General features: G+C 39.4%; 1 protein-coding gene across 2 annotated transcripts; it reads right to left on the bottom strand.

Annotated features, from left to right (window-relative positions):
- Positions 1–1,523: 1,523 nt before the first annotated feature.
- LOC150040783 (checkpoint protein HUS1-like) lies at positions 1,524–14,883 on the bottom strand. 2 transcript variants are annotated; one of them, XM_090326379.1, is made up of 8 exons: positions 14,778–14,883; positions 12,257–12,384; positions 12,003–12,179; positions 9,985–10,092; positions 8,752–8,826; positions 7,184–7,283; positions 2,897–3,013; positions 1,524–1,712 (listed from the first exon to the last, which is right to left on the bottom strand). In XM_090326379.1, exons 1-8 carry the CDS (start codon positions 14,827–14,829, stop codon positions 1,630–1,632), a joined length of 840 nt encoding a protein of 279 aa, XP_090182505.1. In that variant the 5' UTR covers positions 14,830–14,883; the 3' UTR covers positions 1,524–1,629. The 2 variants fall into 2 exon arrangements, with proteins under 2 accessions (XP_090182505.1, XP_090182507.1); XM_090326381.1 differs by having other exon boundaries at positions 12,006–12,179.
- Positions 14,884–20,258: the final 5,375 nt, after the last annotated feature.

The following is a 20,258-nucleotide window of genomic DNA, read 5'->3' as shown; positions in this document are numbered from 1 at the left end:
TAGCTACTAACCTGTCTATTTATCAGACTGCTTTGTTAGGGAACACTACAGGCCAACAGGACTAGGACTCTTGGCAGAAAGCTACTTGGCACTACTATCTATTATTCTTGTACATTGTACAGTGATTTGTGTGGGCCCTATGTTTTAGGTGATTTTCCCCAAGGTGCCTCAGACTAAATAACAGAATGCTCAGTTCTCAGTATAAAACATTGTGTCACAGAATCTTTTGGGGCCTCATTCTCTACTGTTCTGTAGTCCTTGGCTGTTCTCCCTAGGCCTGTGTATAAATTAGCCCATCATGGAGGGGCTAGAAGTGGATATTTGGACTGACCTTGTTCTTTGACTCTCTGCTTTGAAAGCCTCTCTAGCAGAGTAGATAACATTGATGATAGAAGTTGAGGTCCCTAAGGTAAAAGTATACACAGTAGATAAACTAAGAGAGACCAAGAAAAATGATATATGAAAGGAATTTGCAAGAAGATCAAGACTTCATGTTTTAAAAACCTAATTTAGGAATAACGGGGATATGTGAACAAGTGGATGTTAACAGCTGAAGATATAGGAAACAAATTTAAAATGTAATAGTAGAAAACCTTCTAAACTTGTTATGTTCTTCTTCAATGATATGCTGCCTAACCACAAGCCTCAAAGCAAAAGTATATGTGAACATGGACTCCCAAACTATTTGTTGTCTCAAGTATTTTTTACAGAGACAGAAAGAAACCAAATGGTTATTGATGAGAAGTATTCTTCAGTGTAGTACTGACTTACTGGTTCAAGTTCCAACTGAAGTATTCTATATTTGGTATAATGTGAATATGACACATAAGTTTAATTCTTGACTCATGAAAAAAGCATATAATATTTAGGAAAGTAAAATTGTCAGTTGTATATGTCCTAAGAAAAAATTATATGGTCAAGCAAAACATGCTTTATCATAGAATCAGTTATATAATTGTTAAAAAGAAAGCATAACTGCTCCTAAATTGAAAAACAAAAAAATTGCCAAATTAAATATTTGGTGTATATCATCCTAGCATTCTTTGATCACACTACAAATATCAACATCTAAACTTCATTTAATAATACACTAATTAATTTGCATCTTGTATCAGTACACTATTGTTCAACAATAATGTTTATCTGATATATAATATATTAAGCCACACAGATCAGCTAACTAATTCATTAATATTTCATTTTTAGGACCTCAGGTATTTTCCATAAAATGTACTAGATAATATCTAATTATACTCTTTGTGAAGGTGGATTAAGTCAAAGGGAATACACATTTTCAAGGCTTTATTCACAAAGATTAACAAAACTAGACTCAGCAAAGTGAAACAATTCATATAATAACCATCTCAAAGGAAAATTAAATTTGAAAAATTCTGTTCTTCATGGTGTAAAACAAGAACACAACACACAAAAAACAGACATGAGTAACCTCAAAGTTGCATGCTTATCCAACTGTTTAATTTCATTTTTAATGAGAACAATGAAAAGCAAAAAGAAGTTTGGTTCAGAGCTCTGTGGTGATGTGAGGTCAGACAAGGAGGAGGAATACATCAGGTCACTGCCTTTGCAGCCGTAACAGATGGCTGACCTCACAAACTTTGTGACATTTTGTTAGGGTAAGGCTGGGATGAAATACTTGACAGAGAAGGTTTCATAAAGGAATTCAAAATAAGAAATTCTGTCTCTCAGAATATCTGCAAAGAAGAAAAATCCACTCATTTAAAGACCCATTGTGAAACACATTTATGAATTCCACCCATCTGAACAGTGTTGCTACCCAAGGACCATCCTGTGGTATTTTGCTTTGTCACTGAGGAATTAATTTATATAACAGAGAAAAGAATTCAAGAAGATGAAAGAAGCAGCCAAAGTCACACAGGAAATCCAGAAAACAAGCTCCCTGGAAAAACACATTTCCCAAATCTCTATTCTTTTTCAGTGCTATATAGAAGTGTTCAGTGCACCTGAGACCTTGCACACAGGTACATGCACATCTAACACTGCCCAGGTCCTAACACCATGGTGCTTCTATGGTGACTCCTTTCTGTTTCCTTCTGTTCTTTCTCTTTGTCTCTCTCTCTCTTATAGAAAGGCTGGTATTTCTTCAAGATTCTCCTTCTACTCCATGGTGTACTAAATTACTGAGGCACAATTTCAGACCATTGTCCTCCTCAGCTTAGCTCACTGATGGCTTAGAAAGTAGCTGCAGAGCTGTAAGCTGCAGAGCCACTCCACACAGGGAGGACATCAAAATACCTGGCCATCTTCCTTTAGGTAGCATGGGCTTTGGAGAATGAGATTAAAGGCACTTTGTAAAGCTCCTGACAAGATGCTCTACTCAAGGGTACTCTGTAGATGTAGAGGACAGGGCATGTGATGACCTCAGATTGCTGACCAAGGCAGACTGGAGCTACAAGCATTATGAATCAGGCTCCAAATAGGATATTGAGGCAGTAAGATCAGGTCACATGTGAATAAAAATAATTAAGACCACAAAAGCAGAATCTCAGACCTAAGTAAAACTTTCTGCTTGAATCTGAGTGTGTAGAATATGAGAAAATGGGGGAGTATGAATGATCTAGTTCTCTTCTTGACAATGTCTTTGCAGGCACAGCTAAAGTCCCACAGTAAAGTGAGGCAGCTCCCTGACAACCAGGGGTAGTGGCTAGTGTCTCTCAGTAACTTATCAAACACCCCAAGTTTGCTCCTCTTTTCCCATGCCTAAGCACTTCTGAATCCAGAACACTTTTAAGACTGCTGAAGAAAAATATGGTACTCAAGGCATCTTATTTTGCATTTATGAGACTCAAAGCAGTATTTGACTACTGGAAACTTACCCCTCTGATATATGCAAAGGAACACAGTAAAGTAAACTTACTGAATATGGCCTTCACAGGATTTTCTTGCACTCCTCCAAGAAAGTGGAGGAGCTGATGGACATTCATGTGCATCTCAGCCATCTCCAGGTGTCTGTCTTCAAAATCATTTTCAGGAACTAAGTGATATAAGTAGAAAGGAAAAAGAGATTGGCCTTTCAACTTCTGGTAAATAAACCCAATAAAGTCTCACTTTCTGTTCATTAAAACTATCAAAATGAGCTGGGGGCTGGAGACTAGTGCCTGTAACCCTAGCTACTCAGGAGACTGAGATATGAGGATAATGGTTTGAAGTCAGCCCAGGCAGAAAAGTCCCCATTATGCGTTTAACTCCAATTAACCACCAGAAAACCAGAAGTGGTGCTGTGACTCAAAGTAATAGAATGCTAACCCTGAGGATAAAAGCTTACACAGTGCCCAGAGCCTGAATTGAAGACTATGACTGATGAAAATAAATAATTAAATAAAAAGAAACTAAACTTTGGACAGATCAACAAGGCAAAAACTCAACCTTAGAACTGAACAACTCTATAGATCAACTAGATCTAGCAGACATCTGCAGAATATTCCACCCAGCAACAACACAACATACGTTTTTCTCAGAAGCACATGGAACATTTTCCAAAATAGAAATTTTAGGCCATAAAACAAACCTGGACAGATTCAGAAACACTGAAATTATTCCCTGCACGCTCTGAGACCACAAAGGCATCAAACTGGAACTGAACACACAACTCCACCAACGAAAACCCTGTAACTCATGGTGATTGAACAACACATTGTTGAATCAACAATGGGTCATCGAAGAGATCAGAACAGGAATGCAACACTTTATGAAATTTAACAAAAAGGAGCACACAAAATACCAGCTCCTTTGGGACACAGCAAAGGCAGTACTCAGAGGAAAATTTATAGCTCTGAGTGCCTACAATAACAAATTGGAAAAATTGCAAACCAAGAAGTTAATGTCTCACCTTAAGCTCCTGGAAAAAGAACAACAAACCAACCCTAATCACACTAGAAGGAAGCAAATTATTAAAATAAAGCAGAATTAAATGAATTGGAATCCAAAAAAACTATAGAAAGAATCAACAAAAAAAGGAGTTGGTTCTTCGAAAAAATTAACAAAATTGAGAAACCCTTAGCAAATCTTACCAAAAAGAGAAGGGAACATACCGAAACAAACAAAAATACAGAGGAAAATGGTACTATAACGACCGAAATTACCAAGATCCAGAGTATCATGAGGGAATACTTCTCAAACCTTTATGCCAACAAATTTGAGAATCTAGAAGAAATGGACGAATTCCTAGCCGATATTAACATAACCACACTGACCAAGAAGAACTAAAACAACTAAACAGGCCTATTTCAAGCACTGAAATAGAAATTGCAATAAGAGACTTTCCGCCTAAGAAAAGCCCAGGGCCAGATGGATTCACCGCTGAATTCTATAAGGTCTTCAAAGCAGAGCTCACACCAATACTCCTCAAGCTCTTCAACGAAATTGAAAATGAAGGTTCTTTACCAAACTCATTCTATGAAGCCAGTATAACCCTCATCCCAAACCAGACAGAGATTCATCAAAGAAAGAGAACTATAGACCTATTTCTTTGATGAACATCGATGCAAAACTTCTCAACAAAATACTGGCCAACCGTCTACAAAAACTCATCTAAAAAATTATACACTATGATCAAACAGGTTTCATCACAGGGAGGCAAAGCTGGTTCAACATACACAAATCAATTAATATAATTCAACACATCAACAGGAGCAAGGACAAAAATCACATGATTGTCTCAATAGATGCAGAAATGGCATTTGAAAAGATCCAATACCCCTTTATGTTAAAAGCTCTGGAGAAACTAGGAATCCATGGAACATTCCTCAATATAATAAAGGCTGTGTATGACAAACCCACAGCTAGTATTATACTTAATGGTGAAAAGCTAAAGCCATTCCCTCTAAAATCAGGAATGGGACAAGGATGCCCACTCTCTCCACTCCTCTAACATAGTATTAGAATTCCTAGCCAGTGCAATAAGGCAAGAAGCAAGCATAAAGAGCATCCAAATAGGGAAAGAGGAAGTAAAACTTTCCCTCTTTGCAGATGACATGATCCTGTATTTAAAGAATCCTATAGACTCCACTCCCAAGCTGCTTGAGCTGATTCAAAACTTTGGAAGCATAGCAGGGTATAAAATTAACCCTCAAAAATCAACTGCCTTCCTCTACGCCAACAGTGAGAGGAATGAGGCAACAATCAGGAAAGCAACTCCTTTTGCAATAGCCTCAAAGAAAATAAAGTACCTAGGAATTAGCTTAACTAAGAATGTAAAGGACCTTTTTGATGAAAACTTTAAAACCCTGAAAAAGGAAATTAAAGCAGAACTGAGGAAATGGAAACACCTCCCATGCTCCTAGATTGGAAGAATCAACATTGTGAAAATGACAATCTTGCCAAGGGCTATATACAAATTCAACACAATACGCATCAATATGCCAATGTCATTCTTTAAGGAAATAGAAGAGGCAATCCAACGTTTCATATGGAATAATAAAAGACCCCGTATAGCAAAAACACTATTCTTAGCAGAAAGAACAGCGCAGGAGGAATTTCAATACCAAACTTTAGACTCTATTACAGAGCTATAATTATCAAAACAGCTTGGTACTGGCACAAGAACAGGCCTGAAGACCAATGAAATAGAACTGAAGACCCAGATATTAAACCACAAACCTATGGCCATCTAATCTTTCACAAGGGAGCCAAAAAAGTAGAATGGAAGAAAGATAGACTCTTCAACAAATGGTGCTGGCAGAACTGGTTAAGCACATGCAGAAAACTAAAGTTGGGTCCTTCTTTGTCACTCTGTACTAGAATTAACTCCAAATGGATCAAAGACCTGGAGGTAAAAGCTGACACTCTGAAAACTTTACAAGAAGGAATAGGAGATACACTAGACCTCCTTGGCACAGATGGAAACTTTCTTAATAAGGACCAAGAATCACAACAAATCAGAGAAAGGCTGGATAAGTGGGACTGCATTAAACTGTAGAGGTTTTATATGGCAAAGAACATACCTAGTAAACTAATTAGGAAGCCTACAGAGTGGGAGAAGGTCTTCACCAACCATACAACAGACAAAGGCCTCATATCTAAAATATATCAACAGCTCAAAAAATTGAATCACTCCAAAACTAATCTCCAAAGTAACAACCATCCCATTAAAAGATGGGCCAAAGACTTAAAGAAAGTCTTCTCTGAAGAAGAAACAAAAATGGCCTATAGACACATGAAGAAATGCTCAACATCTCTGGTCATAAAAGAAATGCAAATCAAAACAATTTTAAGATTCCACCTCACTCCAGTTAAAATGGCCAGGATCAAGAAAACTAGTAACAACAGATGCTGGAGGGGATGTGGCCAGGAGGGATCACTACTACACAGTTGGTGGGAGTGCAAACTCATTCGACCACTATGGAAAGCAGTATGGCAGTTCCTCAAAAGACTAAACACAGAGCTCCCCTATGACCCAGCAATTCCACTACTTGGCATTTACCCAATCATCCAGAAACAAAGACATACTAAATCCACCAGCACAACAATGTTCATTGCAGCACTATTTACCATAGCAAAGATATGGAACCAACCTAGATGTCCCTCAGTTGATGAGTGGATCAACAAGATGTGGTTTTTGTACACAATGGAATTCTATGCTGCTGTCAGAAAGAATGACATTGCCCCATTTGTTAGGAAATGGAAAGACTTAAAAAAATCATATTAAGTGAAGTAAGCCAGACTCAAAGAACTTAGGCTCAATGGTTTCCCTCATTTGTCATAATCAGTAGAAACCTTGGGCTCTCCTAGCAGAGACTTGCAATAGAGCAAAACCTTGATACAAAAGGCCATATAGTAGGACGCTAAATGAAAGGATCTCTAGGATATAGAACCATAAGCCATATAATGAATGATTGTTGTTCTTAAGGTACTATGTTATCTCTCATCTCTTTTGCTGTCCCTTGGTTATCTCATATTGTTACAGTATCTCACTTTGTTACCTGATATATCGGATGTATTTGTATTTGATTATTTGAAATTGGATAGGGAATGGGAGAAAACAAGATGAGGGGTGGGGGTGGGGGGAAGAGAAATGGAGACCAAGACATGTGAAAGGGTATCAATGTATGGGAATTAATGCACCATCTATCTGGCAAATATCATGTAACCCTTCTATTAATTACAATAAAGAATATATGAAAAAAAGGAACTAAAGAAAACTTACCAAAAGGAGGATTTTCAAGAGCAGGAAAATAAGTGGTAACACTTATTAATTCATTTTGTAACTTTAGGTTCAATTCTCCATTTTGGTTTGCTTCGATAATCTATAAGTTAAGTGTTATAAATGGTCTTAAAATAAAAAAGAAACACACAATAGAAAAATATATAGATCAATTTTCAGAAGGCAAATGAAAATGTACCCTCTCCAACTTAAAAAACTCAGAGGCCACCAACGTACATCTGTTTCAAGAAGAAAGGGAGGATAATGCATGGAAACTCACAAACTCAGAAATATCTAAAATCCAATACAGAGAGTATCCCCAATAAAAATATCTCAGCAGAACAATGAATTACACGAATGGGAGGATCCTTTCTTGGAGACTATAAGACAGATGAGTGTTCTGTAGGCATGGCAGAGCAAAGCTTATACCATGAGGCACTGCTGTAGGCACAGAGCCACAAAAAGACATACAGTAAGCAGGACAGATACACTGGGAATTCAGGAAAAGAAGGTTATAAAAAGAGCAAAGAACGATTGGGGTACATACAGTATAAAAATTATGACATTAGAAATTTATCTTAGTGGGCTGGGAGTATGGCCTAGTGATAGAATACTTGAGTATTATGCACAAAGCCCTGGGTTTAATTGCTCAGTATCACATACAAAGAAAAAGCAGGAAGTGGTGCTGTGGCTCAAGTAGTAGAGCACTAGCCTTAAGAAAGCTCAAGTACAGTGTGCAGGCTCTGAATTCAAGCCCCAGAACTGGCAAACAAAAAAAAATCTCTTGGCCCTTTACCAAAGTTACAATGAAACCACTGCCTAAAAGATCTGAAAATTTCAGTATTGGACTATGACTGATTCATTCCAAAAGGTACTCTGGGGGTGGGCGGGGCAGGAGTTTGACCTAGTGCTAAAGTGCTTGTCTAGCATGCGTGAAGACCCAGGTTCAATTCCTCAATACCACATACATAGAAAAAGCTGGAAGTGGTGCTGTGGCTCAAGTGGTAGAGTGCTAGCCTTGAGGAAAGCCCAAGGACAGTGCTCAGGCCATGAGGTCCAGTCCCAGGACTGGCAAAAAAGGTACTCTGGAAAAAAATAAACACAGTAATAGCACCAACTGCACACTCAGAATCCTCTAAAATTCTATATATTAATGTAGCATTATTTCTAGAAGAGTACTACCCTGTCTTTCACAGTTATACATTTAATACAAAGTCAGTTACTTAAAAGTATAGCTTTGGAAAATCATATTTCCAGGTTCAAAAATATCTCAGGTGCTCTCAAGACTGAGCAGTTGCAGTGTTTTTTTCACCCAGTTCCAGTAAGCACAGTACAGTTGGGGAGGAGACTGAGCCACTATGTCTCCCTTATCACTCTCCAATAAGTATCCTCTCTTCATCCCTGGATCATTTGCATCCCCCAGGGGCTATTAAGAAGAACAGGACCTGGGGCTCAGCGCACATCTTTGGTATAGTACAAACACATTTAGCCATAGAGAAGCTGCCTCCACGGAAAAGAACCCACGAAAGCTAGACCTCAGTCAATGCTCTTTCCCTTCCTTAATAACTTACAAGATGATTGCTGACATGTTTCACTTTTTCCAAAAAATTCTTCAGAGTCCTCAAGAGTGGCAAATAAATGCTAACCTACAATGTAAATAAGAGAAATCCCCAGTGTTAAAGAGATATTAGTGTATTCTAGAAATGACATTGTAAGGTCAAGAATTCTGAAGTCATGGATTACAATTTTTTAATAAAGTTCATTTTTAACATGTGAAAAAATACTTTTGTAATTTCACTAGCTTACAAATGTTCAAGAATTACAAAAACAAACGCTTATTTGTTGTTACCTATGCAATCCTAAACCAAAGGCATTCTTTTGATTTAATATGGGCATTTCAGATGAGATGCCCATACACAAAACCAGGAGAAATGATTTCAAGTCCTAACCAGAAAGTCTTCCTCTGAGGAATGTTTCTAGATAAAACACAGGGCCTTTTTTCACACTCAGTGCAACAATATGGAAAGCAATTATTGTAATTCACATGAGAATGTGCTGCTAAAACTGATTCAGCCAGGAGTTTGGCCTGGTGATAAGAATGCTTGCCTGAAACTACTTCATAAATTGTTGGCTTTTGAGCCAGTCAGTGGTTTCTCATTCTGTTAATCCTAGTCACCAAGTAGGCTAAGACCTTAGGATCATAGTTCTAAATTAGTTTATGCTGACAATCTTGGTAGACACTTATCTCCAACTTAAAGCAGAAAAATAAGTTTAAGAGCCAGTACTAACATAGGAAGAAAATGTTGGCTTTTTACAGGTCACTATAGATGCATTCTACTGAAAGTCAAGTAAACACTTTAGTTGCTGAAAAGTTTTTATTTCCTCTTAAACAAAGCGTGAGATAGAAGTACAGGATGTTTTAGCATGATGTTTATTTTCAGTCCTGGGTTTTCCAGAACAGGACATTTTACTCAAATTCTGTCATCATAATGGCTCTCTATACACATCCTTGCATCAAGTCCTATGATTCCCAAATTGGTACCTAGGCACAAAAGTCCTAATAAACACCAGCGTACTGAGAAAGTTATTCCATTTTGTATGTGTTCAGATTGTAAAAATTAGATTCTTTATGGGAATGCTTAAAGTTGTTTCACATGCATAACCGAAGACTATTCGATTTTCATTTCTAGGATATTCTTTAAATATGAACATCATGTTCTCAAAATATTCTGAAAGGCTATAACTAGAGAACTCATATCTTCTCTTAAATGTGATTAATCAGCAGAATTGCATATATCACTTACATCCAAGTATGGAACTCTGGGCTCCTGTAGTTCATTCCAATAATGTGTAGGGATAACCACTATGGGGAAGTAACACGTCAATGTGCAGCTCCTGTTTAATTCGGGTGACTGCCATGGAAAGTTAAAATAGCTGTTGTCAATATGTAACAAAAGCAAAACCAATGAAATGAAGGTGAAGATTTTGAAATACTATGTCGAAGTGGAATGTTCTCAATTCACTAACTCAACCTACTCAACATGTACTGATATTTTACCTGTTCCACTCTGGGACCTAAGAAACTGGGAGGTATACTGAATAATACAAAAAGGTTCCAGATGTTCCAATGGAATGAAGGAAATAGTAATAAAACAAGCAGAAAAAAAACTGTGCAAGATATTCTTTAGAGTAGTGAAGAAACCAGAGAAGGGACCAGACTGAGGGAGAGAGTGGATGCTAATTCAAGTGAGAGTAAGAATTAACTATGGGAAGATGAGTATTGGCTAGCAGCCTTGGTACAGTGAAGGGAATGGCTACAAATCTGTGATATACAAAAGCAAATGTGCTATGCTCAGGAAAACCCAGAGATCAGGTTTGAGGAAAAGATCCTCATTGTGACATTTTCTAAATTTCTGAAAGGATAAACTATGCTTAGTTTCTATGACATTTTATTAGGCTCACAGACCAAGTACCACCTTGCTTCTCCTTAAGAAATTGTAAGAAACGTTAACATTTCATATGGAATTCTCTCATTTCCTCTAAGAACTTCCTTAGTGCAAATAATTCAGAAAAAAAATGATATGTCCTCTTCCCCCAACATCTTAAGGCCAAATACAATATTTGTGAATTAAAATACATCAAATATGTAAGTAACAATGGTAATATTCGTGGCCTTCTGCTAAATGAAAGATTTTAGAGTAAAGGGAAAGGACTCTACAAAGGAGCCCCAAAACTATCAGTGCAGGAGTTGAAGGAGAATGTATCTTATCAGGGAACCATGGAGAAATTGTTCATTCCTGATGTGATTCTAAATTGCATCAGGGCTTTACACAGAAGGCTTTAATCATCATTTTAAGACATATGAACTTCCCTAGGAAAGGTATTAATCAGTTTCTTCTTTGTCCTATGATAATATAGATTTGTCTACTTTTATGTATTTAATATCTCTACACATATGTTTACATGGATAATTAGTTACTATTTTGACTTAGGATTTTTATTATTTAAATATATACAGATTATTTCTAATTAATTCCAGAACTGGTTATTAAAATGATATCCACATCTAACAGCACAAAATATACATTTACAAAGATCTAACTCTTAAGATACTTTAAGTTAAAGAAGTATTTTCAATGTTCCTCTCAAGCATTTGAAGAATATTTTCACTGGTACTTTAGTGTTTTCTTTTTCTGAAGCTACAATGTACGATTATAAATGTTAGCTTGCAAGACACAGCTCCATTATTATTTTCAAGTGGTTTTCAGAATACCTTCTTGTTACCTAAATTTTAGGATGTATGTAAAAATATACTCAAGGGCCATGAGTGTGGCCTACTGGTATAGTGCTTGCCTAGCATTAATGAAGATCCAGGTTCCTAGATTCTAGACAAAAAGCTGGAAGTGGTGCTGTGGCTCAAGTGGTACAGTGCTAGCCTTGAGAACACACAAGAACAATGTACAGGATCTGAGTTCAAGCCCCAGCACTGGCAAAATCCCACAAAATATACTCAAACCATTGCAAGAAAAAATGACTCCATTATATTCTTAAAAATAAAACAGAAAAAAATACGAAATTCGGGCAGATAAGGCAGGATGAAGAAACTTCAAAAGTGCAAACAGAAATTGTTTCCTACTATATTCTTTCACCGCATTTTTTAAATTAGATTCTTGAACAATCTCTGAGAAAATTTTATGTCCTGGACAGTCTTAATTAAATTAATTTTCAACCATATTATTATAAATACCAGGCCTACTATTCACATTTTTCCCAAACCACAACCCTTGTAAGAAATTTCAGAAAACTTTTTGTTTCAACTCACCACCTTCACACAGATCTTGAGGATCCCAGAGTATTTATTAATGAACTTGATTTTCAAGGCTTCAGTAACGTGGGGCGTGTTCACGGCTCGAGTTATATTTTCCAATTGTACTTGCAAATATATCTCATTGTGTTCTGCAGAGGCACCTCGCAGTTCAAATGTGCTGAAAAAGTTCTCCTATAGGAAGCAAACACACATCTGTGAATTCTCAAGAGAAGTAGGTGGAGTTAAGATCTGCTCAGGTTCCTGCTTACCTGTGGAAGTTCACACCACAAGCTTGCCTCTCCACTTTCTGGGCTCCCCAAAAGAATGAAGTTCAGTTTATCTGGGCAAATGCGGAGGATGCAGCCTTTGGTGAGGTTGGATAACATGTTAATGACTCCTGTAACAAAGAGCAACAAAACAAAAGGTTTCTCACTTGCGCATTCCCTATCCTAAGAGGAATTTTAGATCGCAAAACTTGGAGTTCAGCAAAGTAAAGCTTAGGGTCTTCTGGAAAATTCATTGAGATCATCCAATGTCCCAACAATGTTTGGAGGTATTTGGCACTTACTATCCATACTCATTAAGGAAAACAAGGTTCAAAGATGCCCATAACTGGAAACAATCCATGAAACTTAATTACCACCTGATACATGGCACACCACAGGAAAAGAGAGGTTCAGCAACTAAGTTTCAGCATAGTCTGGGTTGAGGCAAAAAAAGGGTCTGCCTGCAAAGGGATGACTACAAGAGATAAAGATGGCTGGGCACTGGTGTAATCCTAGCTACTCAGGGGGGCTGAGGTCTGAAGATCAGAGTTCAAAGCAAACTCCAGGAGGAAAATACATGAAATTCAACCAGAAACCAGAAGTGGCATCATGGCTCAAAGTGGTACAGCAGTAGCTTTGAATGAAAAAAGCGTAGGGACAGCAATAGTTAAAGCCCCAGGATCAGCAAAAAAATAAAACTACATAGTGATGTAGTGAGAGAGAAATCACCCTAATGGGATGGAGTTCCAGAAACTTCCATGGACAGTGTACTGCCTCCTGCAGGCCTCCCTGAGAGTGAAGTTCCAGAAACTTCTACAAGAAGTTTCATTCTGTCCCACAAACCCCTATGTTTGCCACAGCCCACCCGCTAGCTCCTTCAGGCCTCGCTGGGAGTGGACTTCCAGAACATTCCAAGGTCAGCATCCTTCTGCCACAAATTCCGCTAGGTAACCACTCCTAGGTTGGCTGCCACTTGTCCACTCCCTCCTCCAAGCCTCCCTTGGAGAGGAGTTCCAGAAACTTCCACAGGCGGCGTCCTTCTGAAGCACCAAACTTAGGTCACCACGACCCGCCCCCCCTCCCTCCTTCAGGCCTCCGTGGGAGTTTCCAGAGACTTCCAGAGGTTGCTTCTTTCTGACACAACCATACCTAAGTCCCACACCCAGGTATGGCTGTGACCTGGCCCCTCCCTCCTTCAGGCCTCCCTGGGAGTGGAGTTTCAGAAACTTCCACAGGAGGTGTCCTTCTGCTGCAACCCCTTCTATGTCTGCCATGACCCACCCAGTCCTCCTTCAGTCCTCCAGGGGAGTTTCCAGAAACTTCCACAGGCGGCGTCCTTCTGCCATAGGACGCCCTATGTCTGCCTTGACTTGCCCCTCCCTCCTTCAGGCCTACCTAGGAGTTTCCAGAAACAGGCCATCTCCTTCTGACGCACCCACACCTAGGTCCTCTGGGACCCGCCTCTTCCCTCCTTCAGGCCACCCCGGGAGTTTCCAGAAACTTCCACAGGTGGTGTCTTTCTGACGCACCCACACCTAGGTTGCCACGACCCGCCCCCGTCCCTCCTTCATGCTTCCCTGGGAGTTTCCAGAAACTTCCATAAGCGGCCTCCTGCCGCAACCACTGCAACTACCCCTAGGTCGCCACGACCTGGCCCCTCCCTCCTTCAGGCCTCCCTGGGAGTGGAATTCCAGAAACTTCCACAGGTGGCGTCCTTCGGCCACAACCCCCTAAGTCTGACGCGACCTAGCCCCTCTCTCCTTCAGGCCTTCCTGAGAGTGGAGTTCCAGAAACTTCCACAGGTGGCGTCCTTGTACCCCACCCACCCCTAGGTCGGCCGGGACAGCCCTCTTGCTCCTTCAGGCCTCCCTGGAATTTCCAGAAACTTCCACTGGTGGCCTCCTTCTGCCGCAACCCCCTATTTCTGAGGTGACCAGGCCCCTCCCTCCTTCAGACCTCCTTGGGAGTGGAGTTCCAGAAACTTCCACAGGCGGCATCCTTCTACCGCACCCACCCCTAGGTCAGCCGGGACCGGCCCTCTCCCTCCTTCAGGCCTCTCTGGGAAGTTCCAGAAACTTCCACAGGCGCCCCTTCTGCCGCAACCCCCTAAGTCTGACGCGACCCAGCCCCTCCCTCCTTCAGGCTCCTTGGGAGTTCCAGAAACTTCCACAGGCGGCGTCCTTGTGCCGCAACCCCCTAGGTCCGCCAGGACCCGCCCGCTCTCTCCTTCAGGCCTCCCTGGGAGTTTCCAGAAACTTCCACAGGTGGCGTCCTTCTACCCCACCCACCCCTAGGTCCGCCGGGATCCCCCTTCTCCCTCCTTCAGGCCTCTCTAGGAGTGGAATTCCAGAAATTTCCATTCGGCTTCAGCCTTCCTCCCAGCAATGCCAGAGTTGGCCTCACCAATCCCTAGGGCTTTCGCTGCTGGCGACCACCACAGGCCACCTTCTTCCTCCATTAGGTCCTCCATAGCCCAGACTCTGCTTCCTGATCCCCCCTGGCTCCCGCAGCCTTCCTTGCTCACTCTTAAATTGATCCAGCGAATGCTGGTCCTCAATCTTGGCCCGGAACCTCATGGCGGCGCCGATCCAAAGCCCACTGTGCTGCGGCTTCAACCACAGGCAACAGAGTGTCCGTTTACGACCCTCCTACCGGAAGCATTCCCCTCACGTCTGTACTTCCGCCCAGATGTGCAGTCAGGTCACGCATGCGCTAGTAAAACCAAGTAATGTTAGGTCCCTCTTCCCAACCTACTCTACATCTGTTCACTGGGCAGTTTATTTACATTTTCTTTGTTAGATTTTTTTTTGTTATTGTTTTTGGTCTTTAGCAGCATTTGTGTCTATAACCCTAATTCTAATGTCATGTGATGCAAATCTGGAAAATCTGAGTTTGCAAAAACTTTCGGTTCTTAAAACTTCCAAATGCAATCAATGGTTTCTGAAGGATTAAATGAAGTATAATTAAATGTCTACTTGAAACCCCATTTAACCTGAGTGATTCTTTTCGTTGCTAGACAGTGGAGAATCTTGTTGAAAGTTATGAAAATTTTGGGGAATATTAGTAAATTTGGAACATGCCACTGACTACTTGTTAAAAAATGGTATGAGTACAGAATCTTGGTGCTAAATGATAATATTGCTTCCATTGCTTAATATGAATGTTACCATATCTGATATACTTCTTGCTAGCATAAGTACAAGGGTTAGAAAATCTTTAATTGAAGTAGGAATTGAACAGTGATATCCAATTTTATTTTTCAGGGACTATATTTCTGGCCAGATGCTGGTGTCTCACTCCTATAATTATAGTTATTCAACAGTCTGACATCTGAGAAGCACACTTCAAATCCAGCTCAGGCAGAAAAGTCAATAAAATTCTTACTTCCAATGATGCAGCCAAAAAGCTGAGAATGAAGTTATAGGGCAGTGCCCAAGCCCTGAGTTCAAGCCTCAGTACCAGCACACAAAGATTATATTTTTATGTAAATAACTTTGCGAATCAATACCTCAGGCTGTCTGTACACAAGAGAGAATCTCTAATACTGAGTTAAATCCTTGCCCTAGACATTAGGGTTGGATAAAACTGACCATCTTCTATTTTTGCAAGTTTTTGCAAATTGAAGCCAAAATTCTTGTTTTAGCTTTATGTTTTAACATATATAATGAAGATATCAGTAATGATAATAATGCAGATGGTTAAAGTGTTCAATAGAAGATGGTCAGTTTTACCTAGTTTAAGACAATATAATGAAGATAAACTGGTTTTGTTTTTTATAAAAATTTGTTCACATGTTTGAGTCTTGTAATTCTCTTTTTTCGAGTATATAAAATTTTTGTTAGGGCCAAGACTGTGGCCTGCTGGTAGACTGCTAGCGTGGATGAACCAGTGGGTTTGATTCCTCACTGTCACATACACAGAGAATAAGATATGGAAGTTGTGTTGTGGCTCAAGTGGTAGAGTGCTAGACTTGAGAATGTCGAAGGATATTGCCCAGGCCCTGAGTTCAAACCCCAGGACTGGCAAAAAAATTATTTTAAAATATTTGTACTCAGGCTCTTCAATTCAACATCTCAGTTGATGAATATAATGCATTTTGACCAATATTACCACTTTGTTTGTTCCCCTCCATCTCTCCCAGCACTGTGTATCAGCTCAAGTTACCAGGTTTCATTTTCACATATGTTCATCAAATATTATGACTGTGTTAGTTCTGCCTTCCTCTCTCTGTTTTTCTGCCACCTACTCATTTTGTTTCACTGTAAGTAAATTATTTGAAGTAATTACACTATTGCAATCCTAAACCGTGCTTTAGTCAATGTTTGTATATATATATGCATTTTTACCCTGAATATGCTTTCCTACATATTTTTATTTAGTTTTAATTTCCATCTATGAAAGGAAATGCACATTGTCTCTTTGAGCCTGAATTACTTCAATAAGCAAAATAATTTTTGAAGTCTATTCATGCCCTGGAAATGATATAATATTCTTCCTAACAGATGAGTAAAATTCCATTGTGAATATATGTATTTATATGTAAATGTATGTATTACTAAGAGTCCATTATTTGTATACCAAAAGGATATATACATATATTTATTCATATATAATACTTTCTTGATTTGTTGCTCTATTATAAGGCATCTAAGGTTTTTTTCATAACCTGACTGTGGTTAATACTGGAGCCATGAACAAGGGTGTGCAAGTGTCATCACTGAATCATGACTTACCTTTTTTTGGATAAATGCCCAAGAGTGGCATCACTATGTTAAGTTTGAGGAAACTCCAAAGTGCCTTTCATAATGGTTGAAATATTTACATTTCTACAAACATTTAGTATGGTTCAGTTTCCCAACATTCCTGTGAGCATTTGGTGTTGCTCATATTTTTGATCCCATTCTCACTGGAGCAATATGGAATCTCAGTGTTATTTTGATTTGCATTTCCTTCTGACTAGATATAGTCAGCATTTTTTTCATGTATTTATTTCCTATCTTTTTCTTTGAAAAAGTTTATAATTCTGAGTCATTGAGATTTTGAGCATTTAATTCACTGAGCTCCTTGGATATTCTATTAGACCCTTGTCAGGTAAGGAGATGGTAAAGATGTTTCTAATGTGATTTTATTGTCAGATTGATGTATAGAGGGGTTACTGTTCATTCATAAGGTAGTGAGTATATTACTTGTTAAACATTATTGCCTGTCTCCATGTTTTTCTCCCATTTTCTTCCCCTCACCCATTCCCAAAATGTAAATTTCATTTCTAACATATTTTCTTGTCCTTTGTCTCACCATATTGTTTTTCCCCTTCCCTTCCCTAGCTCAAATAAACAAATAAATGCATATACAGTACACCAGGTACCAAAGTCAGATACATAACAACAGGGGATAAACCATAAGGGGAAAAAAGCAAGAGAAAGAAATCATTTCAAATAGTACATTAAATACAACAACCACAAACATAAACCTCTTGTTAACTGGCAAAGATCTTATCCCATTCTGCCAGCTGCCTTTTTATCTTATTCAGTCTTCCACTGTGCAGAAACCTTTTTCATTAACATAATCTCATTTGTTAATTCTCTTTCTGGTTTTCTAAAGCCCTGGAATTCTATTGAGAATGTCTCTTCCTACTCCTTCCTGTGGTAGTTTTCAAGTTTTAGTTCTTACATTAAGTTCCTTATATTCATTTTGAATTGATATGAGTAGCTAGAGTACCATAGGGGTGCTTTAGTGATGGTGATGTGCTTGGTGTTTTTTTGAGGGGAGGAGTTTCTGGGGCTTGAACTCAAGGCTTTGGTGTCCCTGAGCTATTATGTGCTCACGGCTAGCAGTCTATCATTGTAGCCAAAGCTCCACTTCTGTCTTTTGGGTAGCTTATTGGAGATAAAAGTCTCACAGACATTCCTGCCTGGCTTTTAACCACAGTTCTTTGACCTCAAGCCCCTGTGTAGCTAGGATGTAGTGGATGGTCAGTGGGTTCTTAGAGGCCAGATGATAGGTAGAGTCCTTGGAAGAGGGGCTACTCTTACATTAAGATAAATTATCTCAGTTTTATGCCCTCTCCATCCATGAAAATTGTTGGTAACCAGCCTTTTCTGTAGAGAAGTTCTGTCGTCAAGCTTCGGTGGCTGTATCAAAGCAATAGTGAGAGTGGGCTAGTTACGCCAAACTATAAATGACACAGATTTCCCTACAATTCAAGAATGCTAAGAAGACCTCATTTTATGTTTTTATACTAGACACTGCAATTACATTTGCACTTTTATGAATCTAATTTAAATATAAATGATAAAGTATTCCTAAGCCCTTTTGTAAAATTAATTAAAAGGATACAAGATATAATAATTTACAAGAACGTAAGCATTGTTTTTTTAAAAAAACTAATTGTGAATAATGAATATGAGTGAAAAGGGGGATATAATATCTAAAGAAAAAAATCAAACTTAAAATCTAACCACAGAAGACATTCCATGCTTGCCAAAGTATTCCACCTGAAGTGCAACCTCCCTAAATGTCCAAAAACAAAAGTATTTCATCATAGTAACAGAAGGTGACCAACACATACACACTAACCAGGGAACAGAAGACTTTTTTCTTTAGCATCTTGCTGCCCCATTAGTAGTCTAAGCTCCACTATTTTCAGCAAAACACATAAAATTAGGGAGCTAGAGAAGAGGCCCTGAGGAAGATGGCAACGGTTCAGTGGCAGTGTAGGGGACAGTTCTTTACCAGAAATTGATCCTAAGTAAGTTTAGCACCACAGAGATCTCAGTCAGAGAGGAAAAAGAATACTGGTGCGAGAAGACAGCATGGAGCCCCGCCAGCCGCGGAGCAGACAGCGCTTCATGGCAACGCAGACCTGCCAGCTGCAGACAGAGCCACAAAGAGCCTGTGCGAGCCCAGAGCCGACACCCGGCCGTGCACAGACCTGCCAGCTTCATGAAACAGGAGAGTCCAGCAATTTGTGAGTACCTCGGAAGCTTCCACTTCTGCTAACGGAACGGCATTGGGAGGGAGCCCCTCCCCCACAAGCTGAGAGCAGCGCCATCTTGCCCACTGGCAAAGACCCAGCCAAAGCAATTGGAGCCTGAGAGGTGATGCTGGAAACGCCATCTTTCTAACTGGCAAAGGATTTCCAAGAGATCCCTTAGCCAGAAATCCAGCCCCAGCGCTGCTGAAGTCCATCCCTTGCACCACCACAGACCTGGTAAACAAAGCCCCCCGCAAATCTTTCAGCTTTGTTTTCCCAATCAAGCAATCTGATCCGAAAAACCGCAAAGCCAAATCACAAGAGAAAAAGACTTTGTGAAGTGTTTGGATCCCGAATTTAGTGGAGACACGTTTCCTATCCTGCCCCCCCCCCAAAAAAAACCTGAAGAATACCCTTTTTCTTTTTTTTTTGTTTGTTCTTCTACCCCTTTTCATTTGCATTTTTAGGTGTTCTTATTTTTCTCTTTGCCATTTTACCTACACCTTTTTTTCTAATGTTATGATTCATTCTTTTTATTTTTCTCCTCTCTTTTCCAGGATCCCTTCTGTCACTGTGGTCATTCCTAGAAACACAGTGACAGCTCTGGGTAGAGTCTGAATAAAAATGATATCCCTAGGGTGGTAGCCTTGAGCTGAAGAGCTCAGGGACAGCGCCCAGGCCCAGAGTTCAAGTCCCATGACCAAAAACAAACAAAAAATTCAAAATCAAATCTTGAAATATTTGTCGCACACTATAGTTGGGTAAATATGGCTTCATTTTAAGCTAAGACTGGAGTGGATGTGTAATTAACAACGTATCTTATCCAAAATTAAAAGAAGTAATACATTTAGAAAATATGTTCACTAAGGGAAAAAAAAGCAACTTTCAACAAGAGTAAATCGACATAAAGCATGTTCAGAAAAATAACTACTGAGTGGTGTGGAAAATAAGTAAATATATTTTAAACCATATTAGTACAAATTGGTTTCAATACCTGTCCATTGTTAGTATACCATTTATTCATACATATTT

This window comes from Megascapheus bottae, chromosome X, assembly GCF_031878675.1.
Source record: "Megascapheus bottae isolate mThoBot1 chromosome X, mThoBot2.hap1, whole genome shotgun sequence".
Taxonomy (NCBI): domain Eukaryota; kingdom Metazoa; phylum Chordata; class Mammalia; order Rodentia; family Geomyidae; genus Megascapheus; species Megascapheus bottae.
The sequence above is the reverse complement of the archived record's forward strand: the minus strand, read 5'-3'. Positions and strand labels throughout refer to the sequence as shown.